General features: G+C 48.0%; 1 protein-coding gene across 2 annotated transcripts in view; it reads left to right on the forward strand.

Annotated features, from left to right (window-relative positions):
• The window catches only part of nkain4 (sodium/potassium transporting ATPase interacting 4), an 80,144-nt gene that overhangs the window by 8,135 nt on the left and 52,091 nt on the right, over nucleotides 1–19,918 (forward strand). For both annotated transcript variants that reach the window (XM_076275909.1, XM_076275910.1), the window contains exon 2: nucleotides 18,700–18,837. In XM_076275909.1, coding sequence (XP_076132024.1) covers nucleotides 18,700–18,837 — 138 coding nt within the window. The remainder of the gene's footprint in view (nucleotides 1–18,699; nucleotides 18,838–19,918) is intronic.

Consider the following 19,918-nt stretch of genomic DNA (forward strand, 5'->3'; position numbering starts at 1 on the left):
AGCTCAAGCAGTGAGATAAACACCCCTGTCCCCTTACGCTGATATCTCAGCTTATCATTAATGTGTGCCTACTGTCATTAGGCATAATTACTGCAGCTGGGCTGAATTGGACTGAGTCAGACACGTACACACACACACACACATGCGCTAGGAAGTAGATAGAGCTGTTTCGCCGGTAACAGGGTGGTAACAGCAGTGGGGGTTGTGTGTGTGTCTGTGGTTGTTTCTTATACATGGATAACTGTACATACAGGTATGTAGCAGTGTTTTCTCTAGGATTTTTTTAAGCAGTGGGGGCAGGCCTGTGCCCACCGCCCCCCCTCCGGTCCCACGGAACTGACAACTGACACTTCGCTGCAACACAAACAATTATATGTATTCACCTCTATTCACACACAATGAGGCATTATTTTCAGTTGTGATTGAGCTGTATATTTGGAGAATCTACAACAGGTCTGCACAATGACTAGGCAACTGCGACTATTGTACGTCTGCCCCATTTCTGATACCGTGGGGGAAGAAAATTAATCCGTGGGGGGCCGCCACTACCAAATCAACATAGAGGAAACACTGATGTAGTATGTGTCTAGGGCAAAATGTGCATGTGTGTGGTGGGGGCTCGTTGTGAGGGGGGCAAGTGTCTGGATGGCAGAGACATTATTGTACAGTATGAGTGTATGGGTTTGTAGCAGAGACAACGTACGTGTGTGTGTGTCTAGGGCAGAGTGTGTGTGTGTGTGTGTGTGTGTGTGTGTGTGTGTGTGTGAGTGTGTGTGTGTGTAATGTGAGTGAGGGTTAATAACGGTGCCATAACTCACCTGAGGACGCTGTGGCGGGGAATGATGAAGCACCGGCCCCACTGATGAGCCACACGGTGCAGAACACAGGCGGCAGCCGCCGCGTTCTGGAAGCGGAACATTTGTCGTGCGTTCTGCCCTCTGTGTAGAACGCCTGACATCCATTAGACCGCAGGGACGATTGAGATTAATCACATGACTCTGCTGTGTGTGTGTGTGTGTGTGTGTTTCGTGTGTGTGTGTGTGTGTGTGTCTGTCTCTCTGTACTGTTGTGTGTGTTTTTTTGTTTGCGTACTGAGGCATCTGCCGAGGTCCCCAGGTTCATGAGCGTGTGTTAAATTGATAAAAATCCCTCTCCTTGGCGGCGACAAGGCCATCTGCGATGCGGGGAGGGAAGAGGGAGCGCATGGCGTTGGGCGCAGACTGACTGGGCGCGTCCTTGCCTCTCCGGACCCTGTGGCTCGGCTGCTGCGCTAACTTCCCATAAGGCCGTGCGGGCGGGCAGGCAGGCACCGTGTCGCGTCCAATAGCCTGATAACGTAGTAGCTCCGCGATTATTCATGTGCTCCCCATTTTGTCTTATACTTGGGGATGTATGTGTGACGGTGTGAGCGTGGCCAAACATGATTAAAAGGCGCACACACACACACACACGCACAGTCGCACACGCACACACACACACACACGCACACACACACTGCTCATGCAGACAGCGAGGAGTGCCAGCAAGTGTGTGAAATGGGGAAATAAAATTCTGTTTTATCACCTTGTGCGTACAGAAGGTGCCTGCGCGCGCGTGTGTGTATGTGTGTGTCTGCAGGAATAAGTTGCCTTCTATATCTGTGTGAAGCTACAGGGTTGTTGTGGAATTGGTTTCTTTGTGGGGTAGTTCCCGTTAGTCCCTGTGTGTTCTTTGTGGAGGGCTTTTGGGATTGCTGCAATGTTTTCCAAAGGGATTTCACTTCACAACAATGTGTGTCGATGAGACAAATGGAAATGGTCTCTCTCTCTCTCTCTCTCTCTCTCTCTTTCTTTCTTTCTTTCTTTCTCCCTCTCTCACTTACTCTCTTTCTCTCCCACCCACTTTGCCTCCCTCTCTCTGCAACCTTCTTAGTTCCTACTAGCACAAAAAAAAAAAACACACACACACACACACACATACACACACACACACACACACACGTACACACACATGAAATGTTATCAACTGCAGGAGGAATTTCAGCAAAGGTCACCTTAACTCCTGGTGATTGTGATTGTGTGGGGACCCCTTGCTGGGTAGATTGCGCTGTAAACTGCCACAGGCCTTGATTACAAAGCAAAGCTGTCCCCCCTGTCAGACCCTGTGTGTGATTGACGGCAGTCTAATGGGATGCCCTCTCTGGCCATATTAGCGATGTCTATCGTCTGTCTCACTGACTTTACATGGCCTTGAGAAGCGCCTAAAGGTGGAGTCTTAGCGATTGTAATTCACAACTCGTGATGGGATGTTTTTGAGAATGTCTTCGATATTATGGATTATATGCACATTCTAGCAGGTTTACTTAGAAGGGCAAAACTGGTATCTGAGACAATCGCAAAATAAAAATGTAATTCGCGCTTGAACAGCCAATAAAGTTCTGTGTAAGTCATAGCCAAGATGCCGGGGGGGGGGGGGTAGGGGGGTGACTTGCTCTCATCTGCCAAAACTGCTGATGACACCTTTAAGCCAAAACATGATTGCAAAATAAAATTCTTGCAACTTAATTAGTCTGTCTCCAAAATAGTTTCTTGGAGCGGGGAAAGTGTCCCGGTTGCCGGTATTCATTCAGACCTCAAACTATTGGAAAGACTGATTTACATTAAAGTAAGATGGGGGGCGAGCAGAGAAGCAGTGATTATATTAAGCACAGAAACCAAGAGGAGAGTGTGAGATGGCCCAAATTCAAAGGTAGCAAACCAGGTTGGGTCTATTGCCAATGGCTGACAGTCATCATGATTCCCCTTGGGTCCATTCTAACAGCGGATGCACAGCCTGTCACAAGTGTAAACACCCACACACACACTTGTCCAGAAAAGTAAGGAAAAACTGTGTGGGCAGGTGTGTGTGGACTGTGAATAGGCCCATAACATGACAATCACTGTCTTTTAGCGTGTCATTGTCTCCAGCTGCACAGCAGCACCCGCTATCCCTCACGTCAGTGTCTCGCTCTATTTTGATGGGATGACCCCTGCTTTCATACACTGGGCAGCCATTCTACATTTGAAAAAAACAAACAATCGACCCCAAAAAAACAAAAACTTGTTCACTTGAGGAAAATGACAGGCAGAGAGAAACACAAAACACTCATCCGACCTCGTGTGACCTTCAGTCTTGATTTCCAGCTTCCATTAGTGGATCGTCCTTCAGGCTCCGAGGCAACAGCATCAAGAGCTGCAGGGCAAACGAGCTGGGAGATGAATGGAGGGAGGGGTTGTTGTCTTTTCTAAAGTACCTCTGGATGCTTATGGGACGTCTTTCTCAAACATAATTGTGAAATAGGGGACATTTCTCCCTTTCCTCCAGAATTGTGGGTCATACACCCCACCCCTTTGTCTCGTATTCCAAATTAATGATCTTGTTTGTCCACATGTGCGGTCTTCTACTTCTTCAAGGTAGGTGAGGTATTTGGGATGCTGCAGTCAATGTGGCTATTCCTCTTGCTTTGTGTCCGTGTGGTCATTTATCCTCATCTGCGGACCATGGTTTCAGATTCACAGCTGCATCCAACATGGACGACATGCGGTGATGCGCTGTCTGTGCAGCTCTGTTATTGAGTGCTGCAGCGGGCCCCTATCCTTCTTAGTGGCTGATCTATACGAGAAAGCCAGATACAACAAGACAAGGTGACTCTCGGCCCAGCGTAATGACTCGACCAGAATAAGAGAGAGACATGGAAGTCACGATGACCCCAGGAAGAGGCAGTTCATTTGTGGCGGAGTTTAATTTATGTTCATCGTTGTTATCTGAAAAACACACACACACACACACACACACACACACACACACACACACACACACACACTGTTCATGGCTTTAATAAAAGGCGTTCAAAGACATGGAAGAAAGCTTTTTTTCTTGGACAGTTAGGAAGAGAATTTCTCAGTTCAACTCATTTGATTTATCATGAAACAAGACCTGTGATGGCCTCTTACAACCCACCATTTCCTGGCAATGAATGTTAGTGTATGTCTTTGTCTCTCTCTCTCTCTCTCTCTCTCTCTGTTTCTCTCACTCTCTCTTTCTTTCTCTCTCACTGTGTCTCTCTCTGCACCCCTTCTCTGATTAGTCTGTGGAGTAGTAGCCTGAATGTGTTTGAATTATTGATTGGATTGTGTGATTTATCATTTGGACGCTAGTCTCAGGAGGAGGCTGAGCAGAGGGGGGCGCTAAGAGCCTCGATCCCAACACTGCTCCACCACCAATTATGAGACTGAGACAATTATGAGGCTAGAGAGCTCTCTCTCGTTCTCTCTCTCTCTTTCTCTCTATCTCTGTTTCTCTCTTTGTATCCCCCTTTCTCTACCTCCATTTACCCCTCTCTAAGGGTGAGGGTCTCATTCTCTGTTTTGTACCCGTAAGCATTTCCTGACACAGGATCCCATCCCAAGGGTTGGTTACTATGGTAACTGCCTAAAACACAACCTTAGAAAAAAATAAAAAAAACACCCTGGCAGGGGATGAAGTGGTTGGGTGTTGGGGTGAGGGGCTGGTTCTTATGCTAAAAAAAGAGCCCAGGAGAGGGTAGACCAAGCAAGTGTGAACACATCAGGAACACTGTTAGTGTGTGGGGGGGGGGGGGGGGGAGTTACCTCTCTAACGCTGCATGCATTATTCCATGCTGGAAGTGGTTGCACCCACGTCTCGGCTGAATAGCTCCCAAAACAATGAATATGAAACGTGTTTGCTGTTCTGCTAGACCTAATGGCCTCTGAGCTGAGAGAAGATGGGATGCTCATGTCAGCATTTCACTGGTTGGAGGGATAGTCGCATAATCTCAAGGAAATGATGTGTTTTGATTTCACAGTTAACCTTTAAAATCCTATCCAGGGCCTGATGCATTAGTTAAAAAAAACAGGTTCATTTGCAGGATATAGTAGTCATAACCTCCAGGTAATGACTAGGTGTTTAGACTTCACGGTTAACTGTATCGCCTTTAAGAGGACATGTTCATTTGAAGAATATAGTCTTGAAGAACCAGGTTATTAGGCTTGAATGTATCAGGGGTTGAAGATTCAGACCAAGCATAGATTTTCAGTCTGACTGCATGGATTTTCACTCCGCAGCGGAAGCGTTTGAAGAGCAGAGCCCTGGCAGCGTGACACGCATCACCCCCAGGCGCTTATTATCATCTCAGCCTCTCATTGATTAGAGCTTGAAGCATCCATGGCTGGGGGTCAAACTGACTCCTTGTCCATCCACTGGCAATGAACTCCCTCTGCAGTCTGCTTTGGGGGTGATGAGGTATGACATAAGCAGGGACGTGCACAGGAATTTTGAGGGGCAGTTGTTCTGACCTGAAAAAGGGCACCTCCCCCCCCCCCAAAAAAAAAAATATATATACACAAAGAAGTAAAACATTGAAATACAGCACTCAATCACCTTAACTTATCATTATTTTAATGCCCTTAGTGGTATTTATGTTCTGCTCAGGCAAGATCTTTGAAATGACCTCTAAAATAGCCTATGTTTTTTTTAGATTACAATTATTTAGCATGCAGCTCTTTAATCCTGTACTTTCTAGCATGGTCCTCTCATCTCATATTTGGTGATCATCACTTACGCCTTCCTGTCCTGTGCCTCCTCCTGGTCCACATTTTCCTCACATAGTCTGGAGACTTGTGACTGCTCCTCACCTTAAATGTAATGTAATTATGAAACATTAGTAGGCTAAAATATGAGTCTGATTAATTAATCAATTCGTCTACACAGTGTCATGTCATCTTTATCACAGTGCAAAGTCTCTGTCTCACCTGCTGGTTGGCTTTTTCGCAGCCAACCCTGCAGTGATTGCTGCCTCCCTGAATTGTCTCTCCCTCTCCTGAATCTGACTCTTTTCAGTGGGAATCTTGGCTTCAAACAATACCCAAAATACTAGTGATAGGATTTACGGATTTATTTTGAATAAAATAATGAATGTGATGCATTACTTCCATCATTCATTCTTCTTGCTAAAACAAAATGTGAGAAACTTACTATCAGCAGACATGTAGCTTAGTTTGCCTAATGCCTACCAAAAAAATAGTAGCCTATAGGCTATGTGATAACGGGCTGCTTCTCTGCAAGCTATCTGTCTGATTATTTAGGCTAAACGTGGCAAACTCAGCCTGGATTTATGAAGATTTTAATTAATTTCATAAAACTTGATGACGATGATCGTTCGTTTGTTATACATCACAAACTCACCTTTTCCGACAAAGGTTGAGTCGTCTCATATGACAACCGCGACAATCTCCTTCTAGGGCCGCTTATGCAGGCTCTGCTCAGGTGCTGGTCGCGTGCAGCGCTGCAGCCACGTAAACAGAGTTTGCCCTTCCCCTTCCTCTACTGACTTTCACTTTCGGTGCCCGAATGGAAGTGAATGAGGCTTTGCGATTTCTTTTTTATCTAGGCCTACGTGAAATTCTGCATACATTGTACGATTTATTTATTTATTTTCCCCATTGGAAGGGCAACATGAGTCAAGAAAGGCATATGGGCAGTTGCCCGGGCAACCTGAGCAACCTCCCTGTGCACGTCCCTAGACATAAGGAATGTAGGAAGCAGTAAAAAGTAAGACATGTGGGTTGGATTCAAACCTGGGCCTCGGGTCAGAATTGTGGGCACCAAGACCCATGCATAGTTGGAATGATGCAAACCCGGGTCAGATTGCTGGACACTAAGACTCATGCATGGTTGGGATGATCCAAACCCCGGCCATTAGGACCCATGGCTGGCATGCCGTTGTTTGCACCCACAGTTCTCAGATGGGTTAAAAGTAGAAATCCTCTCTTTGCCAGTCTCAGATGGGTTGAAAGTAGAAATCCTCTCTTTGCCTTCCAGTTCTCTAATTTATTCCCACTCAGGCTCACTCTGCAGCCTGCCCCCATCTCGTTCACACTCACATTATCTTCTCTTTCTTCTCTGCTTTTAACCTCCAACGTTTTTCTCTCCCTGCGCGCAACCGACAGTCATTTTCTCTCTCAGCCGTTTCCAAGCCGATTGCCCTATCTGCGTGTTAACACAGCCATAATGAGGCTCTTCCTTTCCTCTCTGCCACCTCTGAGTTACGACCCCTCGCCTCACCTCTGTGTGTGTGTGTTAGTGTGGCTCTGTTCTCAGGGCGCCCCTGCTGCAACGCACCTTACTTTCATGGGTAGCTAAGTTTACAACAGCTCGCAGGGTTCATTAAGTACAGAGCCACACCGCTCCACGATAAAAAGGCAAAAAAACTGGGTAATGGATGTAGTTGATTTATATGCTAATAGGGACCTACTGCTGGGATTTTCGTCTGGATAGGAAATGAAAGCCATTACTCTCGTAATGGTGTCAGTAATCTTTCCCCATTACGAATCCAGCTAACCACACCCCAAACTAACTGTTGAACCTGTGTGCGGAGATTGTCTGTGATGTGTGTGTCGGAATGGGGGCTCCCCGCCGTGCCTCACCTGGAGAGAAAGCCGTCTTCGGGGGGATTTTAATTAAAGGTGGTAATCTAATGGACGGAAGGCTACGACAGGAGCAGTTAATGTCAGTTCCTGACAAATGGGGACCGAGTGTAATTTTTATGATGATAAATGATCGTCCGGAGGTGGTGGTGGTGGGGGGGGGGGGGGGGTGGATCAAGTTCAAAGGCAGCCTCTGCTTTTGTATGCTGGGAAGCTATGTGAGTGGGCTAAAAGCCAACTGATGTTAGGAGTGATGCAATGTCTTGTAAGCTCTGCAGCGTAGCGGAATTGGGTCTTACTCGTCCCAGTCTCAAGGCTTGGTGGAGGAGACGCTCCAAGCCCAAGGAGGTAGAGAAGGACTGCCGATCCGTTCTCATTTTGTCATTTCTTCTCGCTGCAGTCGTCCTCTCCCTTCGCACTGGTGAGAGGGGGGAACAGGACTTTTTTCCCTGTTTCTCGTTGCAGCCCTAGTTCTGTCAGTTCCTTGTGCGACGTCAAAGCAGCGCTGGTGTTGTTTTGAGACTGCGTCTACCGCGCTGCCTGAGAGGAGCCGAGCGAACGAGGGCTTTAGAGAGAATGCTTAATTGCCGGCAGTGATGGCTCGTAATGATCGCATCACAAGCGTATCCCCCACTTCTGACAGCCGATGAAAGCAGTCGTCCCAAACAGGAGCACACGTTAGGCTCACACAATCCCGCTACACAGGTGCAGGGCCCGACAGTTGTCTCTAAAAGAAAAACATGAAACTACGCTATGTGTCGTCTTGTGCTCCTACTCCTGTGCTCTGATGCATGACCTGGTGAAATGTCCATGCTGTGTGTGTGTGTGTGTGTGGGTGGGTGGGTGCGGCGAAAGAAGAAGGTACAAAGCTAGAACAGACAGCTGAGACGTTGACCAGAGAGAGGAAAGTCAGGGAGTGGCGTTCGTCTTGTCGTCCGTTAAACCCTTCTGCTCCACCCGTTAGTTGTGGCCCACTGCTTAGTGTAGTGTGTGCAAGGGCCATGTGCTGGTATCAGCTTTATCTGAGGGCTGCTGGGAAACTTTGGGTCCTCCAGGGGCTTGACCCACCTCTCGGCTGCACAGGGAGACACACAGGGTGTTGGGGAGGGGATGTGTTTGTGTGTCTTTCTCTGTGTGTTTGTGTGTGTGTGTCTCTGTGTCTGTGTGCGTGTTTGACCCCCCCCCCCCCACCCTCACTCCTCCCCTCCCATATTGAGTGGTGATCCGGAAACCTCGCCCTTTCCATCAGCCATTGGATTGTGTGTCTGTGTGTGTGTGTTCATGTGTGTGTGTGTGTGTGTGTGTGGCGGAGGGATGATCTGTTCTGTGGGCCTGCAGCTGATAACAAATTCATTAACTTTCATGTCTGGCACAGGGAGTGATGGAAAGAGAGAGTGGGAGAAAGAGAGAGATGGAAAGAGGGAAGACATGAAGCGAGAGAGAAAGAGAGATGTAGAGAGGGAGGGTGAGATGGAGAGAGTGAGAACTGGGGACTGAGAGAGATGGAAAGAAAGAGAGAGGACGGGAAGAGAGATAGAAAGCGGTTGATGACAGAGAGAGGCTGTTTTCTTCTTCTTTCTATTTGTTTGTGCACTCTATGTGACTATGTGAGTAGGCCAGCCCATATGTTTGGTGTTTAAAAGGCAGACAGTGCTGTGCTACAGAGGAAAGCCTTTTGAGTGAGAGCCTGCATGACCCTGTATGGCATGTTGACCAGTGGCCATTTACACACGGCCTCTGAAATGCCAGCAACTCTATAAACAGGGGTCAAGCCCATGTCAAGCTCAGAAAGTATAGCTGAGCTTACTAGCTTATTATAGGATTCTCTGGGCGTGTGTGTGTGGTTGTGTGTGTGTTTGTGTGTGTGTGTGTGTGTGTGTGTGTGTGTGTGTGTGTGTGTGTGTGTGTGTGTGTGTGTGTGTGTGTTTATCTGTGTGCTTATCTGTGTGTGTGTGTGTGTGTGTGTGTGTGTGTGTGTGTGTGTGTGTGTGTTTTGTATGTTTGCATCCCCTACACTATCCTATAGTCTTACAGCACAAAAGCCTAATTGCAGCTCTTCAAGGACTTAAACACTGGCTATTCAATTAAGCTCTGGGGCTACAGTATGTTCATCATATGACTCATACATGCACGTGTGTGTGTGTGTGTGGAAATGGCTCGCTCACAGCTGTTCACGCTCTGCCCAAGCCCCTAATGTGTTTAGTATCCACACTCCATATGTTGGCGTTCTCACAGGCAGCCTTTCTTTTTCTGCCCGGCCGTGTCGTGCCCGAGACCCCCACATTTGACAAATGCACAGCGTCGAGTCGAGCGCCTAGCTATTATGAGACGTGATAAATCAATTCATTTCTGCATTCCGAGCAGGGTGTCATTGTTGCGGTTGTCGTGGCGGGTCACCCGTGGATTTGTTTGCCCCGTAGGAGGCCTTATTAGAATGATAATACCATCCTTTGCTACACTGTGTCCACCAGACTCTCTGGGTGACCCGTAGAGAATGCACTGAAAGAGATTGCCATAACCTTGAGGTGATTACATTGTTGTGCCGTTTGGCAGCAGAAAGCAACCTGTGATATTTCATTGCTGAATGAATAAGGGGGTTCTGGAATGCTCTCTTTTTTAGGCTTGATAGGAGAGCACATCTTGTTGTACCTCTACAGGGATATTAAGCGGGGGATCTGTCTTTACACTTAATGCGTTCACACACATGCCAGGAAACAAAGACATGTAGCAGACTCGATACACACACAAACACACACACACACACACACACACACACACACACACTGTCACTTATCGACACATGCAGCAACAGCCAATGCTGACACTCTCATTCTCTTTCTCAGTCACAAGGTTAATTAATCTCCGCTTCCACCTGGCCTATTCCTATTGTTCATGATCATCATTATCTGTGTGTCTGTGTGTATGTGTGTGTGTGGTACATAGCTGAGCTGTGTGTCTGTATGTGTGTTGAGAGTGTATGTTGTGTGTTGTACATAGCTGAGCATTATGTGTGTGTGTGTGTGTGTGTGTGTCTGTGACCTGTGTGTAGCACTTTGAGCTGTCGAGAAAGACAGATAAGATCTTCATCAGGCAGAGAAAGAGAAGATGGCTGCCCCGTTTTACCAAAAAAAAAAGAGAAAACCTCAATGAGCTTTCTTATGATGGCAATCAATCAGGGACAAAAAGGTGCATTACCCAAGTTGATTAGTGGGCGAAGCGGGCCTGATCAGGGGGAAATAGCTTATTTGGAGGTGAGGCCTGATCAGGGGGAAATGGCTCATTTGGAGGTGAGGTCGACAGCCAATTGGATCAGATGGATCGCAATCCTCTTCCCGGAACCCACCGCCCGGCACACGGGCGCTCCTAAAAGCATCAGGCCGATCCTGCGCATGTGTTAATGAGTCCCAATGGCCTCTGTGTATGTTTGCGTGTGTGTGTGTGTGTGTGCACGTGTGTGTGTGTGTACGTGTGAGTGTGTGTGTGAAAGAGAGAGCAATGAACAGCAAGTGAGTTTGTGTGTGTGTGTGAAAGAGAGAGATGTGTATGTGTGTGTGCGCATGGGAGATGGATCGTAAGAGTTACTCTATTTGTACACTGAGTGTGTGAGGCTCGTCCATTTTCCCTCTTAATGCTGGGCAGTTAGTGGTGTGAGATGGCAGAGCAGAGCACTCTCACACCCTCATTTGGCCCTCTGCTCTTCTCCCCTTACTCCTCTCTCGCATGCTCTCTTCCTTCCTTCTTTTTTTCTCTCTTGTACAGTCTCTCATTCTCTCACCATTTGGTCTCCTTTACTCCTTTTCTTTTTCTTTCTCTGCTTGTCCATTTCTCTTCCTCTCTCTTTCTCTCTGTTCTCTCTCTTCCTTTCTCTTTCTCTTCTCTCCTCAGAATCACGCTCCCTATCCCTCCTTTTCTCCTGTCTATTTCTCATCCTCTCTTTCTCTCTTTCTCTCTCTCCAAAAACAATTTGTGAAAGTTTTAATTAATTTCCCTCGGCACAGCTGGCTATGATACCTTGTCCTCAGCAAACTCCTGCAAACTCCTTGGCACTCGTGACTCGTGCGTTGGAACTTGATCCATCTCGTCACGTCATTACACGAGGAAGCCGAAGAATCCATCCTGCCATTATGAGCGCACAGAGGCAAGAGATGACAGCTCAATTTAGCTCTATCAAAGCCTGGCCAAGAAGCATCTGATCGCTCCTGCCTAATGGTTGGCACACCGCAGCTCGTGTTCAAATGAATGTTTGAAGAGCGAAAGAGTTGGACCCACTACAGAAAAAAAGCTAAAGATAAAAGGGGTAAAGATGGCAGGAAGTGGAGAAGATGGAGGGTGAATAAAAGAGAGAGAGAGAGGCAGGGGGTGAGATGAAACTGGATTTGAAAACAAAGTCCATGATGGAGAGAGACAGGAAAGGTAGAGCGGGAAAAGAGAAGAGTGAAGAAAAAGGGAAAAAGATAGAATAGGGAGAGAAGAGAGAGAGAGCACAGGAGAGCTAAAAGGGAGGAGAAGAAAGAAAAAAAGAAGAGGAGGATGAGAAGATGGCAGGAAGTGAAGAGAACAGATGGGTGTAGAATGAGTTAGAGAGAAAGGAAATGAGATGAAACTGGATTTGAAATCCAAGTCTGTGATGGAGCAGGGAATGGAAAGTGGAGAAGGAAGCGTGAGGAGAGAGGGAATAAAGAGAAAAAGAAAGGGAAAGAGAGGAGAGGTGGAGGAGAGAGGACAGGGGAAAGAGAGAGGTGAGGGCTGGAGAAAAAAGATTGATGTAAAGAAAGAAAGAAGAGGGAAGGGCTGTAAAAAGAAGGGGAAAATGAAGAACGGATATAACAAAGAAAAGGGCCTGATAGAGAAAAGGGGGGAAAGAGAAAGAATGTGAGAAAGATAAGTGGGACCAGATAGTGAAAAGAGGACAGGGAAGAGACGAGAAAGAAAGAATGTGAGAGAGAGAAAACGACCGGATAGCGATAAAGAGAACAGGAAAGAGCGACTCATGTTTGGACTGGTGTTACGCCATGGCCACTTTTCCAGCTGACCTGTTAGTTCTCCAGAGCTGAGCTTCCCCCTGACCTGACCGGCTGGGCCAGTGCTCCTGTCCAGTCCAGCTCTCGGAGGAGAGGAGAGGAGAGGAGATGGCTTTTCCGTTCCCCACGGCCCAAAACACTGGCCTACTTGTTCAGATGTGTGATTCACCTCATCAGACCAAATCCAGAACCTTGAACTGCATTTGAGTGGATGAGCATCGACAGGATGTCTAGTTACGTCAAGTCAAGTGATTTTATTTGGGTAGCACAGTATAAACAATAGAAGTTTAAGTTTACAGTTGTTTCGTTTGATGTACGTGCAGAATCAGAACCAGCATGATGTGAGATCCTGGTTTGCAAAGGCAGGATGTCCACGCCTATATCCTGAGGCTCTGGCTTGGAAACTAAGTGTAATAAAATAGTAACAGACTTGTTGTTGATACAGACAGCTCAACCAGTGAGAAGTTCACAGCTGATCACACACGCACACACACAAAGACAGGCGTGTCATTGGTTTACCTTCCCGTCATCACCTAATATACACCTGGCGTGCCAGGTGAGCTGACCTTGAGGGCAGGAAATAACGAGGGCAATAAAGGCACTTAATTCTGGGGATAGCCCTACGTTCCCAAACATGCCCCTCCCCTTTCAGCCCTCTCTTAACCCCTCAGACACGGCTCAATGAGCCCTGCCCTGACACCCCCAGGCGCTCATAAATCACTGCACCACTCAAACACACACACACACACACACACACACACACACACACACACACACACACACACACACAAACACACAAACACACACACACACACACACTCAAACACACACACACACTCAAACACACACACACACACACACACACACACACACACACACACAAACACACACACACACACACACACACACACACACACACACACACACGCGCGGCACCACCACTTCCCTGGGGTGCTCTCTCTTGAAATTTCTGCATCCATCCAGGCAGAATTCCCTTGCCACCCAGCTGATAGCATCCCCAGCACCTGACGGAATTCCTGACACTAAAAGAATCCCACATGAACCAGTCGGACCAGTCCCATCCCAACTACCCCCCCCCCCCCACACACACACACACACACACGTTCAACCCCCAACTCTCGCCTTATTATGGGTATCCATCTAACACATCCAAAGTGAATTACGCAGACTAAAAATACCCTGACCATAACAAATGAATTGCTGTCAAGCGATCCCGGGGTATAATTTGATCACATTCCTCTTCTTCCCGGTTTATTTGATTTCATTAACACCCCCCCCCCCACACACCCCCCTGTTTCCATGGGCTTCAGTGGGTAACTGGAGTGGTATTAGCGAGCAAGCTCAGAGATTGTGGGTCAGCGGCTGGCTTTTGCGGTGGACACCGGACACCTCTGTCTCATCTGACCCCCCCCCGAGCGCCCCCTTCCTCCTCCCAGCAGCACTGTTATTTCCAAAGAGAAGCGGCCTGGAAAAACACAAACCCTTCCCATCATGCTTTGCGGCCTTCAGAGAGCTGCCTAGAGTGGTCATGCATGGGAGGAGAGTGCAGAGATACGCTTATCTGTCCTGCCACCCGGCCGGCTCTGGTCTGTGTCGTTTGCTTTGTTGATGGAGGACGCGCCCTGGAGTCCCATGGAGTTCCGGGGAGCGCCTCAGCCCTGCCGGTCAGGGCTCCTCGGTCTCAGTCCGGGGCAGGGAGAGGTCGAGCTTCCCCCGTCTGCTCAGCGGGAGAGATGGAAGGAAGGTCTTGAGAGGGAGGGGGGTTGGGCTCCACAGAGGTCTGATTTTCCATCCGTGTGTTGTGCTGTGCTGTGCTGTGCTGTGTTGTGCTGTATTATTATGGGATGGCGTATAGGGAGGTGCAGTGATAGGAACGGCGCTGTTTGAAGTGGGATTAGACTTCTTAACGACTCCTGGGACTGAGGCGGGTAGCTGTGCACTGGACCGAGCAGGACCAGCCTCCCTCTTGCCTCCCTCTTCTCACTCTGCATCAGTTCATCTGCATCAGTCTGTCTGCTGATTTCTATCTGCCTCATCTTCAATTCATTTTTCTCTTCCTTATCACTCTCTTGCTCCTTCTCTCTCCCTCTGTCACTCTCTCTCTTCCAATCTCCATATTTCTTTCTTACCTCTTTCAAACCTTCCTCTCTCTCTCTCTCTCTCTGCCCCCCCCTCTCTCTCTCCCTCTCACCTCCTCTCCCTCTCACCTCCTCTCTCTCTCTCTCTCTCTCTCTATGTGTATATGTGGGAGAGGAGAGGAGAGTGATGGTGTCCAGGCTGAGGTTGAGTTTCTGGGTCATGTTTGTGTGTGTGTGTGTGTGTGTGTATGTGTGTATGTGTGTGTGTGTGTCTCTATGTGGTTTATAGCCGTGTCTGAGTCCATTACGGCCGGCCCTGTGTGTGGAAAGCTTAGATTTCTCCTGCTCTCACCCACACACTGTGTGTGTGTGTGTTTGTGTTTGTGCAATCATGTGTGTGTGTGTGTGTGTGTGTGCTTCTAACCATCTACAGTTTATCACATCCTCAACTACTCAAATTGAAAGAGCTTCATTGGCATGACTGTTCATGTAGAGTTTTGCAGCGTGTTGTCAACAAAAACAAATCACCCACACCATCCCACTCTGGCGTCTTTTCTCTCCTCAGATCTCTGCATCTCTCCATCCATTTCATCTCTCTCTCTCCACCTTCTTCTCTTATCTTCAGTCATATGTCTTTTCACTCTATCTCTATTTCTCTGTCTATCACTCCCTCCTTCTCATTCACTTCAGCATCTCTTTCCCTCCCCTCTTCTCTAGCACAGGGGTCGCATGGAGCAGAGGTAGCCCCCCCCCCTCCCCTCCATGGACTGAGTGGTCTGAGATATGGGGGTAGGGTTGGGGTCAGAGCTAGTGAGCGGAGCGGAGCGCGAGTGAGCGAGGATCAGAGCGGATGGAATTAATTTCGAGGCCGGAGCGGCCGCTTCGCTCCGCTCCAATTTCGCTCTGATACCGCTCACACCACGAGTCTGAGGCATGCCCGAATCCACCCAGACTTACTGTCTTCATAATGTAATCAGGATCGTTGCATTTTCAAGCAACAATATTGGCCATAGTAATGTAACGGAATAGGCCTAGCCAGAGCTTGGGCTAGCATACATAAACAGGGGTAGGAACGCACCTCACGAAAACAGTACACACTAGACAGGTCAAACACACACACACACTACACATACAGGGGTGGGCGCAGCCCCCCACACAAAAAGGATCACACAGGAGGAACACGCTACACTAAAACACGGACATTAAAACAGTAAATAAGGGCATTAACACACACAAACAACCCCCAGAGTTCTCCCCCGTATCCCAGAATGCATTGTGCCAGAGTCCGTAGCACATAGTCCAGCGTGCCGACGTTACAGTGAGTTCGTTGGGGATGAAGTCGCTAAATATTTTAGAAAGGAAACTGAAAGTCATAGGGCTTACAAGCGTACTATTCCTACAAAACAACTAGATACTGACAATGTAGAGCAAGCACAACTATGTGGTGACACTGTTCCAGTGAGATTTATTTTGGAATTTAAGAAGACACATTTCGCAGAAGTGTGTGTGCTGCGGAGAGCAAAGAAAACGTGAGCAATTTGAATAGCCTATGCTTTAAGTAATATTATTAGTGTATTATTTAGGCAATTAATCCCACTGAACCCTTTATAGGCCTATGTATTGACGTTGCCAAGCTTGTTCGTTGTTGCACTGTCGGTGTTGCATTAGGCTCTTTTACAATAGGCCTACATGTTCTATGAGTGACATTGCTGTTGTTCGTGGTTCTTTGTTTTCTAAGGTGACAATTCGGCTTGTAGATTATTTCTCCCTCTTTTAAATTGGAGCGAGCGTGGAGAGATTTCACTGGAGCGGAAGGATTTTTGAAGTGGAGCGGGGAGCGAAGTTGAGCGTAGCGGCCTGACGTGAATTTGAGTGGCTGAGTGAGCTGAGGGATATTCGCACCGCTCAGCTCCGCTCACTAGCTCTGGTTGGGGTTAACCGTGTCTGACACTAGCCCAAGCAAGGCTCAAAGCTCTATCCACTACTACCTCCAACCTGACCACCACCATCAACACAACCAGCACCACTCCCCCCTCCCCCCATGCAGCACCACTGCCTCCACCACCAACATGTCTCTGTCTGAGAGCTCATTTCAGCTGTGGCAGTTCTGCCTCAGAGCCCCCTTTGCTCAGCCTCTCCTCAGCCTCAGGTTAGGTATCAGCTGACTCTGGCCCAGGCGCGGGCCGGTTCCGTCACTGGTCCGGATTTGGAACCGTGGCCAGCGGCTGTCAGGTGCAGTGGAGCGAGGAAGTGGCAGGCTGACACGGCCGAGGCAAACTCAGGACGACTCGGACCCCCGCTCGCTAAATTAGACTTCCCACTGTCTCCCCGCCTGCCTCCCGGCATTTGGCTGCATGTCAGACCAGAGATGGGCTCCCTCCCCCAAAACACACACACACAGCTACACAGACACACTCATACAAAAACACATGCACACACATCATACACACACATGCACAGTGAAATGATCCACTGGTGAACCCTCTCGAGGATTTCAGCGGTGTAGTGGTTCCACTAAATCGGTGTGTGTGGGGGGGGGGGCGGGTCGATTGAGAGTCGGGAGTGTTCTAGGGAGCTGCTATGGTGACGGGGTCTTTTCAGAGCACCACTATATAAAGCTGTAGTTCCCTTTCTGGCATCAGTTCCTTTTCCTGTCAGGAAGCTGATTTAGTGGCTAGATTTACTAGCCCAAGGCTACCTCTTCCCTCTCCTCTGGGTGAGTCTTTCACTCTCTATGTCTGTCTCTCAAACACACACACACACACACACACTCGCATAGCACAAGGAGAGAGAGGCCGCTCTGGATTTACCCCGACTTTGAGCGGTAGCCGAGCTGATTTCCCACCAACCCGACGGATCAACTCTCAATCAGTGTATAGGCTGTTCTGTCCTCTTTCATTTGGCTGCGGTTTAAATTCCTAATTAGTTAGCCTAATGCACATTGTGTGTGTATGCACTGTGTGTGTGTGTGTGTGTGCATATCTATGTGCATGTGCATATATGAGCGTCTGTTTGTGCATGTGCAAATGTGAGTGTCTGTGCATATGCATATGTGTGTATCAGCAGCTTTGGGGATTGCTTTCGTTCACGCCATGTTAGCTCACCACGCCATCCTGTTCCCTCTCTCTACGTCTCTGTCTCTCTCTCTCTCCCTCTCTCACTCACAGGGTCTCTCTCTCTTTCTCTTTCTCTTTCTCTCTCTGCCGTCTCCTCAGACAATCTAATTGTGCCTGAGTCCCTGAGGACTCCCACACAATGGCTCCCTGTGTTAATTTAGTCAACGCAAACGCCCCCCAGCCTCAGGAAACCCACAAATAACCTGATATCAGGCCCCTGCGCTGCAGAGTGCCATGGAACGCCACCGAGCCGGGAACGCTGCGGGTTGTGTTGCGCCGCGTCGAGATTCCATATTCTCGCTTCGCTCCCAGGAGCAGAGCAGAAGTGCAGACACGGCAGCCTTTGTGTTGGTTTAGAAACATGCCGGCTTAGCGGAGTAATTGGAACAGACTGAAGAAGACGGCCATATTTTAAATTCCCTGAGGAGCTTCAGTGTTTTCGAAAGGGGTAGAATCAGGTCCAAGAAATCACGTATTGTTTGGTCAAAACATTCATCAAGTTTCAACTCAAAACATTTTCTTTATGGTAACGGGTCTGTATTTGAATTTCAAACCACCATGTGAAGTGTTTGCCTTGTGTCGTGCGAGCGAGAAGCCCTCAATGATTTCCCTCATCACACTCCATTAAAGCAGCTGTAAGAAGTTTTGATCTAAACTTAGAGAGCCAAACCCTTAAAACACATGCAAAGACTATGTTAACACCAGCTGCCACTCATCTGGTATTCTAGAATGCTAACCTGTGTCTTTTGGTGATGTAGTTGACTACGTTGGGCTGTGGAGATTAACATCACTGTGGTGGTCTGTCCTGGGTCAGAGAATTCCATAAAGCCTTGCTTGCATGGCCAGTGGGAATGTACAGTGTATGTCATTCACATGATCATGAATTTGAAGATAATGCCAACACTAGTTGCTTATGAAAAAAAAAAAAAGTGTCAAATTGCTACAACTTGCTACCAATTTGACACATTTCTGACATTGCTTTGTGTTTTTGTGCCTGCAGATGCTAGCTTTGGAGAGGCAGGTGTTCGACTTCCTGGGCTACCAGTGGGCTCCTATACTGGCCAACTTCTTCCACATCATCGTGGTCATCTTGGGCCTCTTTGGAACAATCCAGTACAGACCACGCTACATTGTGGTGGTAAGTGTCCACTAACAAACAGTATCATTCAACACAAAATAAGGTTATAGTTACACACTATATACACAAAGAAATGCGTGTTAAATTTATGTGCCTGGGAAACAAAAAGTAAGCCTCTGAAGAGATTCACTTTACGCATACCCAACCCCCTACCTAAAACCCTGTGTATAACAGGTATTAGCTCTTTTCCCTCAATGCACACACACACACACACACACCTCTTATACACACATTTACACACACACACACACACACACACACACATCTCTTATACACACATTTACACACACACTCACACCATAAAGCTGATCTCGGAGCTTCTGACACATTGTTTGGCCTCCTAATCTTTGCAATCCGTTGGTAATTACTGTTAATTAATTGATTGAGACGGACTGGCTCGCCCAGCACTTCACCCAGCTCAGCCTAATTGCTGCTGCACCTCAAATCCAACAGGATCTCTTCGGCTTTGGCTAAGTTCCGTTTAGGCGAGTGGAAAGGAGAGGAGGGGTGTGGGTGTTGGCGTATGTGTGGGGGGTCTCTTCGGCTTTTGCCTCCATTTTGTTAAGGCAAGTGGAGATGAGGGGAGGTGGATGGGAGGGGTCGGGGGGTGGGGTGGGGTGGGGTGGGTGAGAGATGGGGTTTGGGTGGGGATTTGGCCGTTGTTATTTTTAGATTATGCACCGAGCAGCACATTTGTCGAGTGTGTTTTGTTCTCTTCAGCTGCACATTAATATTTAAACTCGGTGTCTGTGATGCTTTGCCTCATTCGTATGCAGAGAAAAGCGGCGAGCAAGCAGGCGAGTTGGCGCAGGGGAGGATTGTAAATTTTTTTAGTGTTTTGTTAAATTCAGATAAACAGCAGCGATACGGGCGTACGAATTGTTCAAGAGACAGTGCTGCTGCTGCTGCTGCTGCTGTTCTCCCCGGCTCAACAAAGAAGAAAGGCGGTGCGAGAAACAAGCGACCGTAAAAAGGACCATGAAAGTGAGGAAACACAACAAAAGAGTAATGAGTCACTGACGGAGGGGATGGGGAGAGAGATAAGAGAAGCGCTTCGCCACATTCAGACAGGACGAGACTA

The sequence above is a fragment of the Alosa pseudoharengus genome, unplaced genomic scaffold (genome assembly GCF_046254945.1).
Source record: "Alosa pseudoharengus isolate Yale_2024_CS ecotype anadromous, Long Island Sound unplaced genomic scaffold, YU_APseudo_1.1 YU_APseudo_1.1_scf_9, whole genome shotgun sequence".
NCBI classification, from domain to species: Eukaryota; Metazoa; Chordata; class Actinopteri; order Clupeiformes; family Clupeidae; genus Alosa; species Alosa pseudoharengus.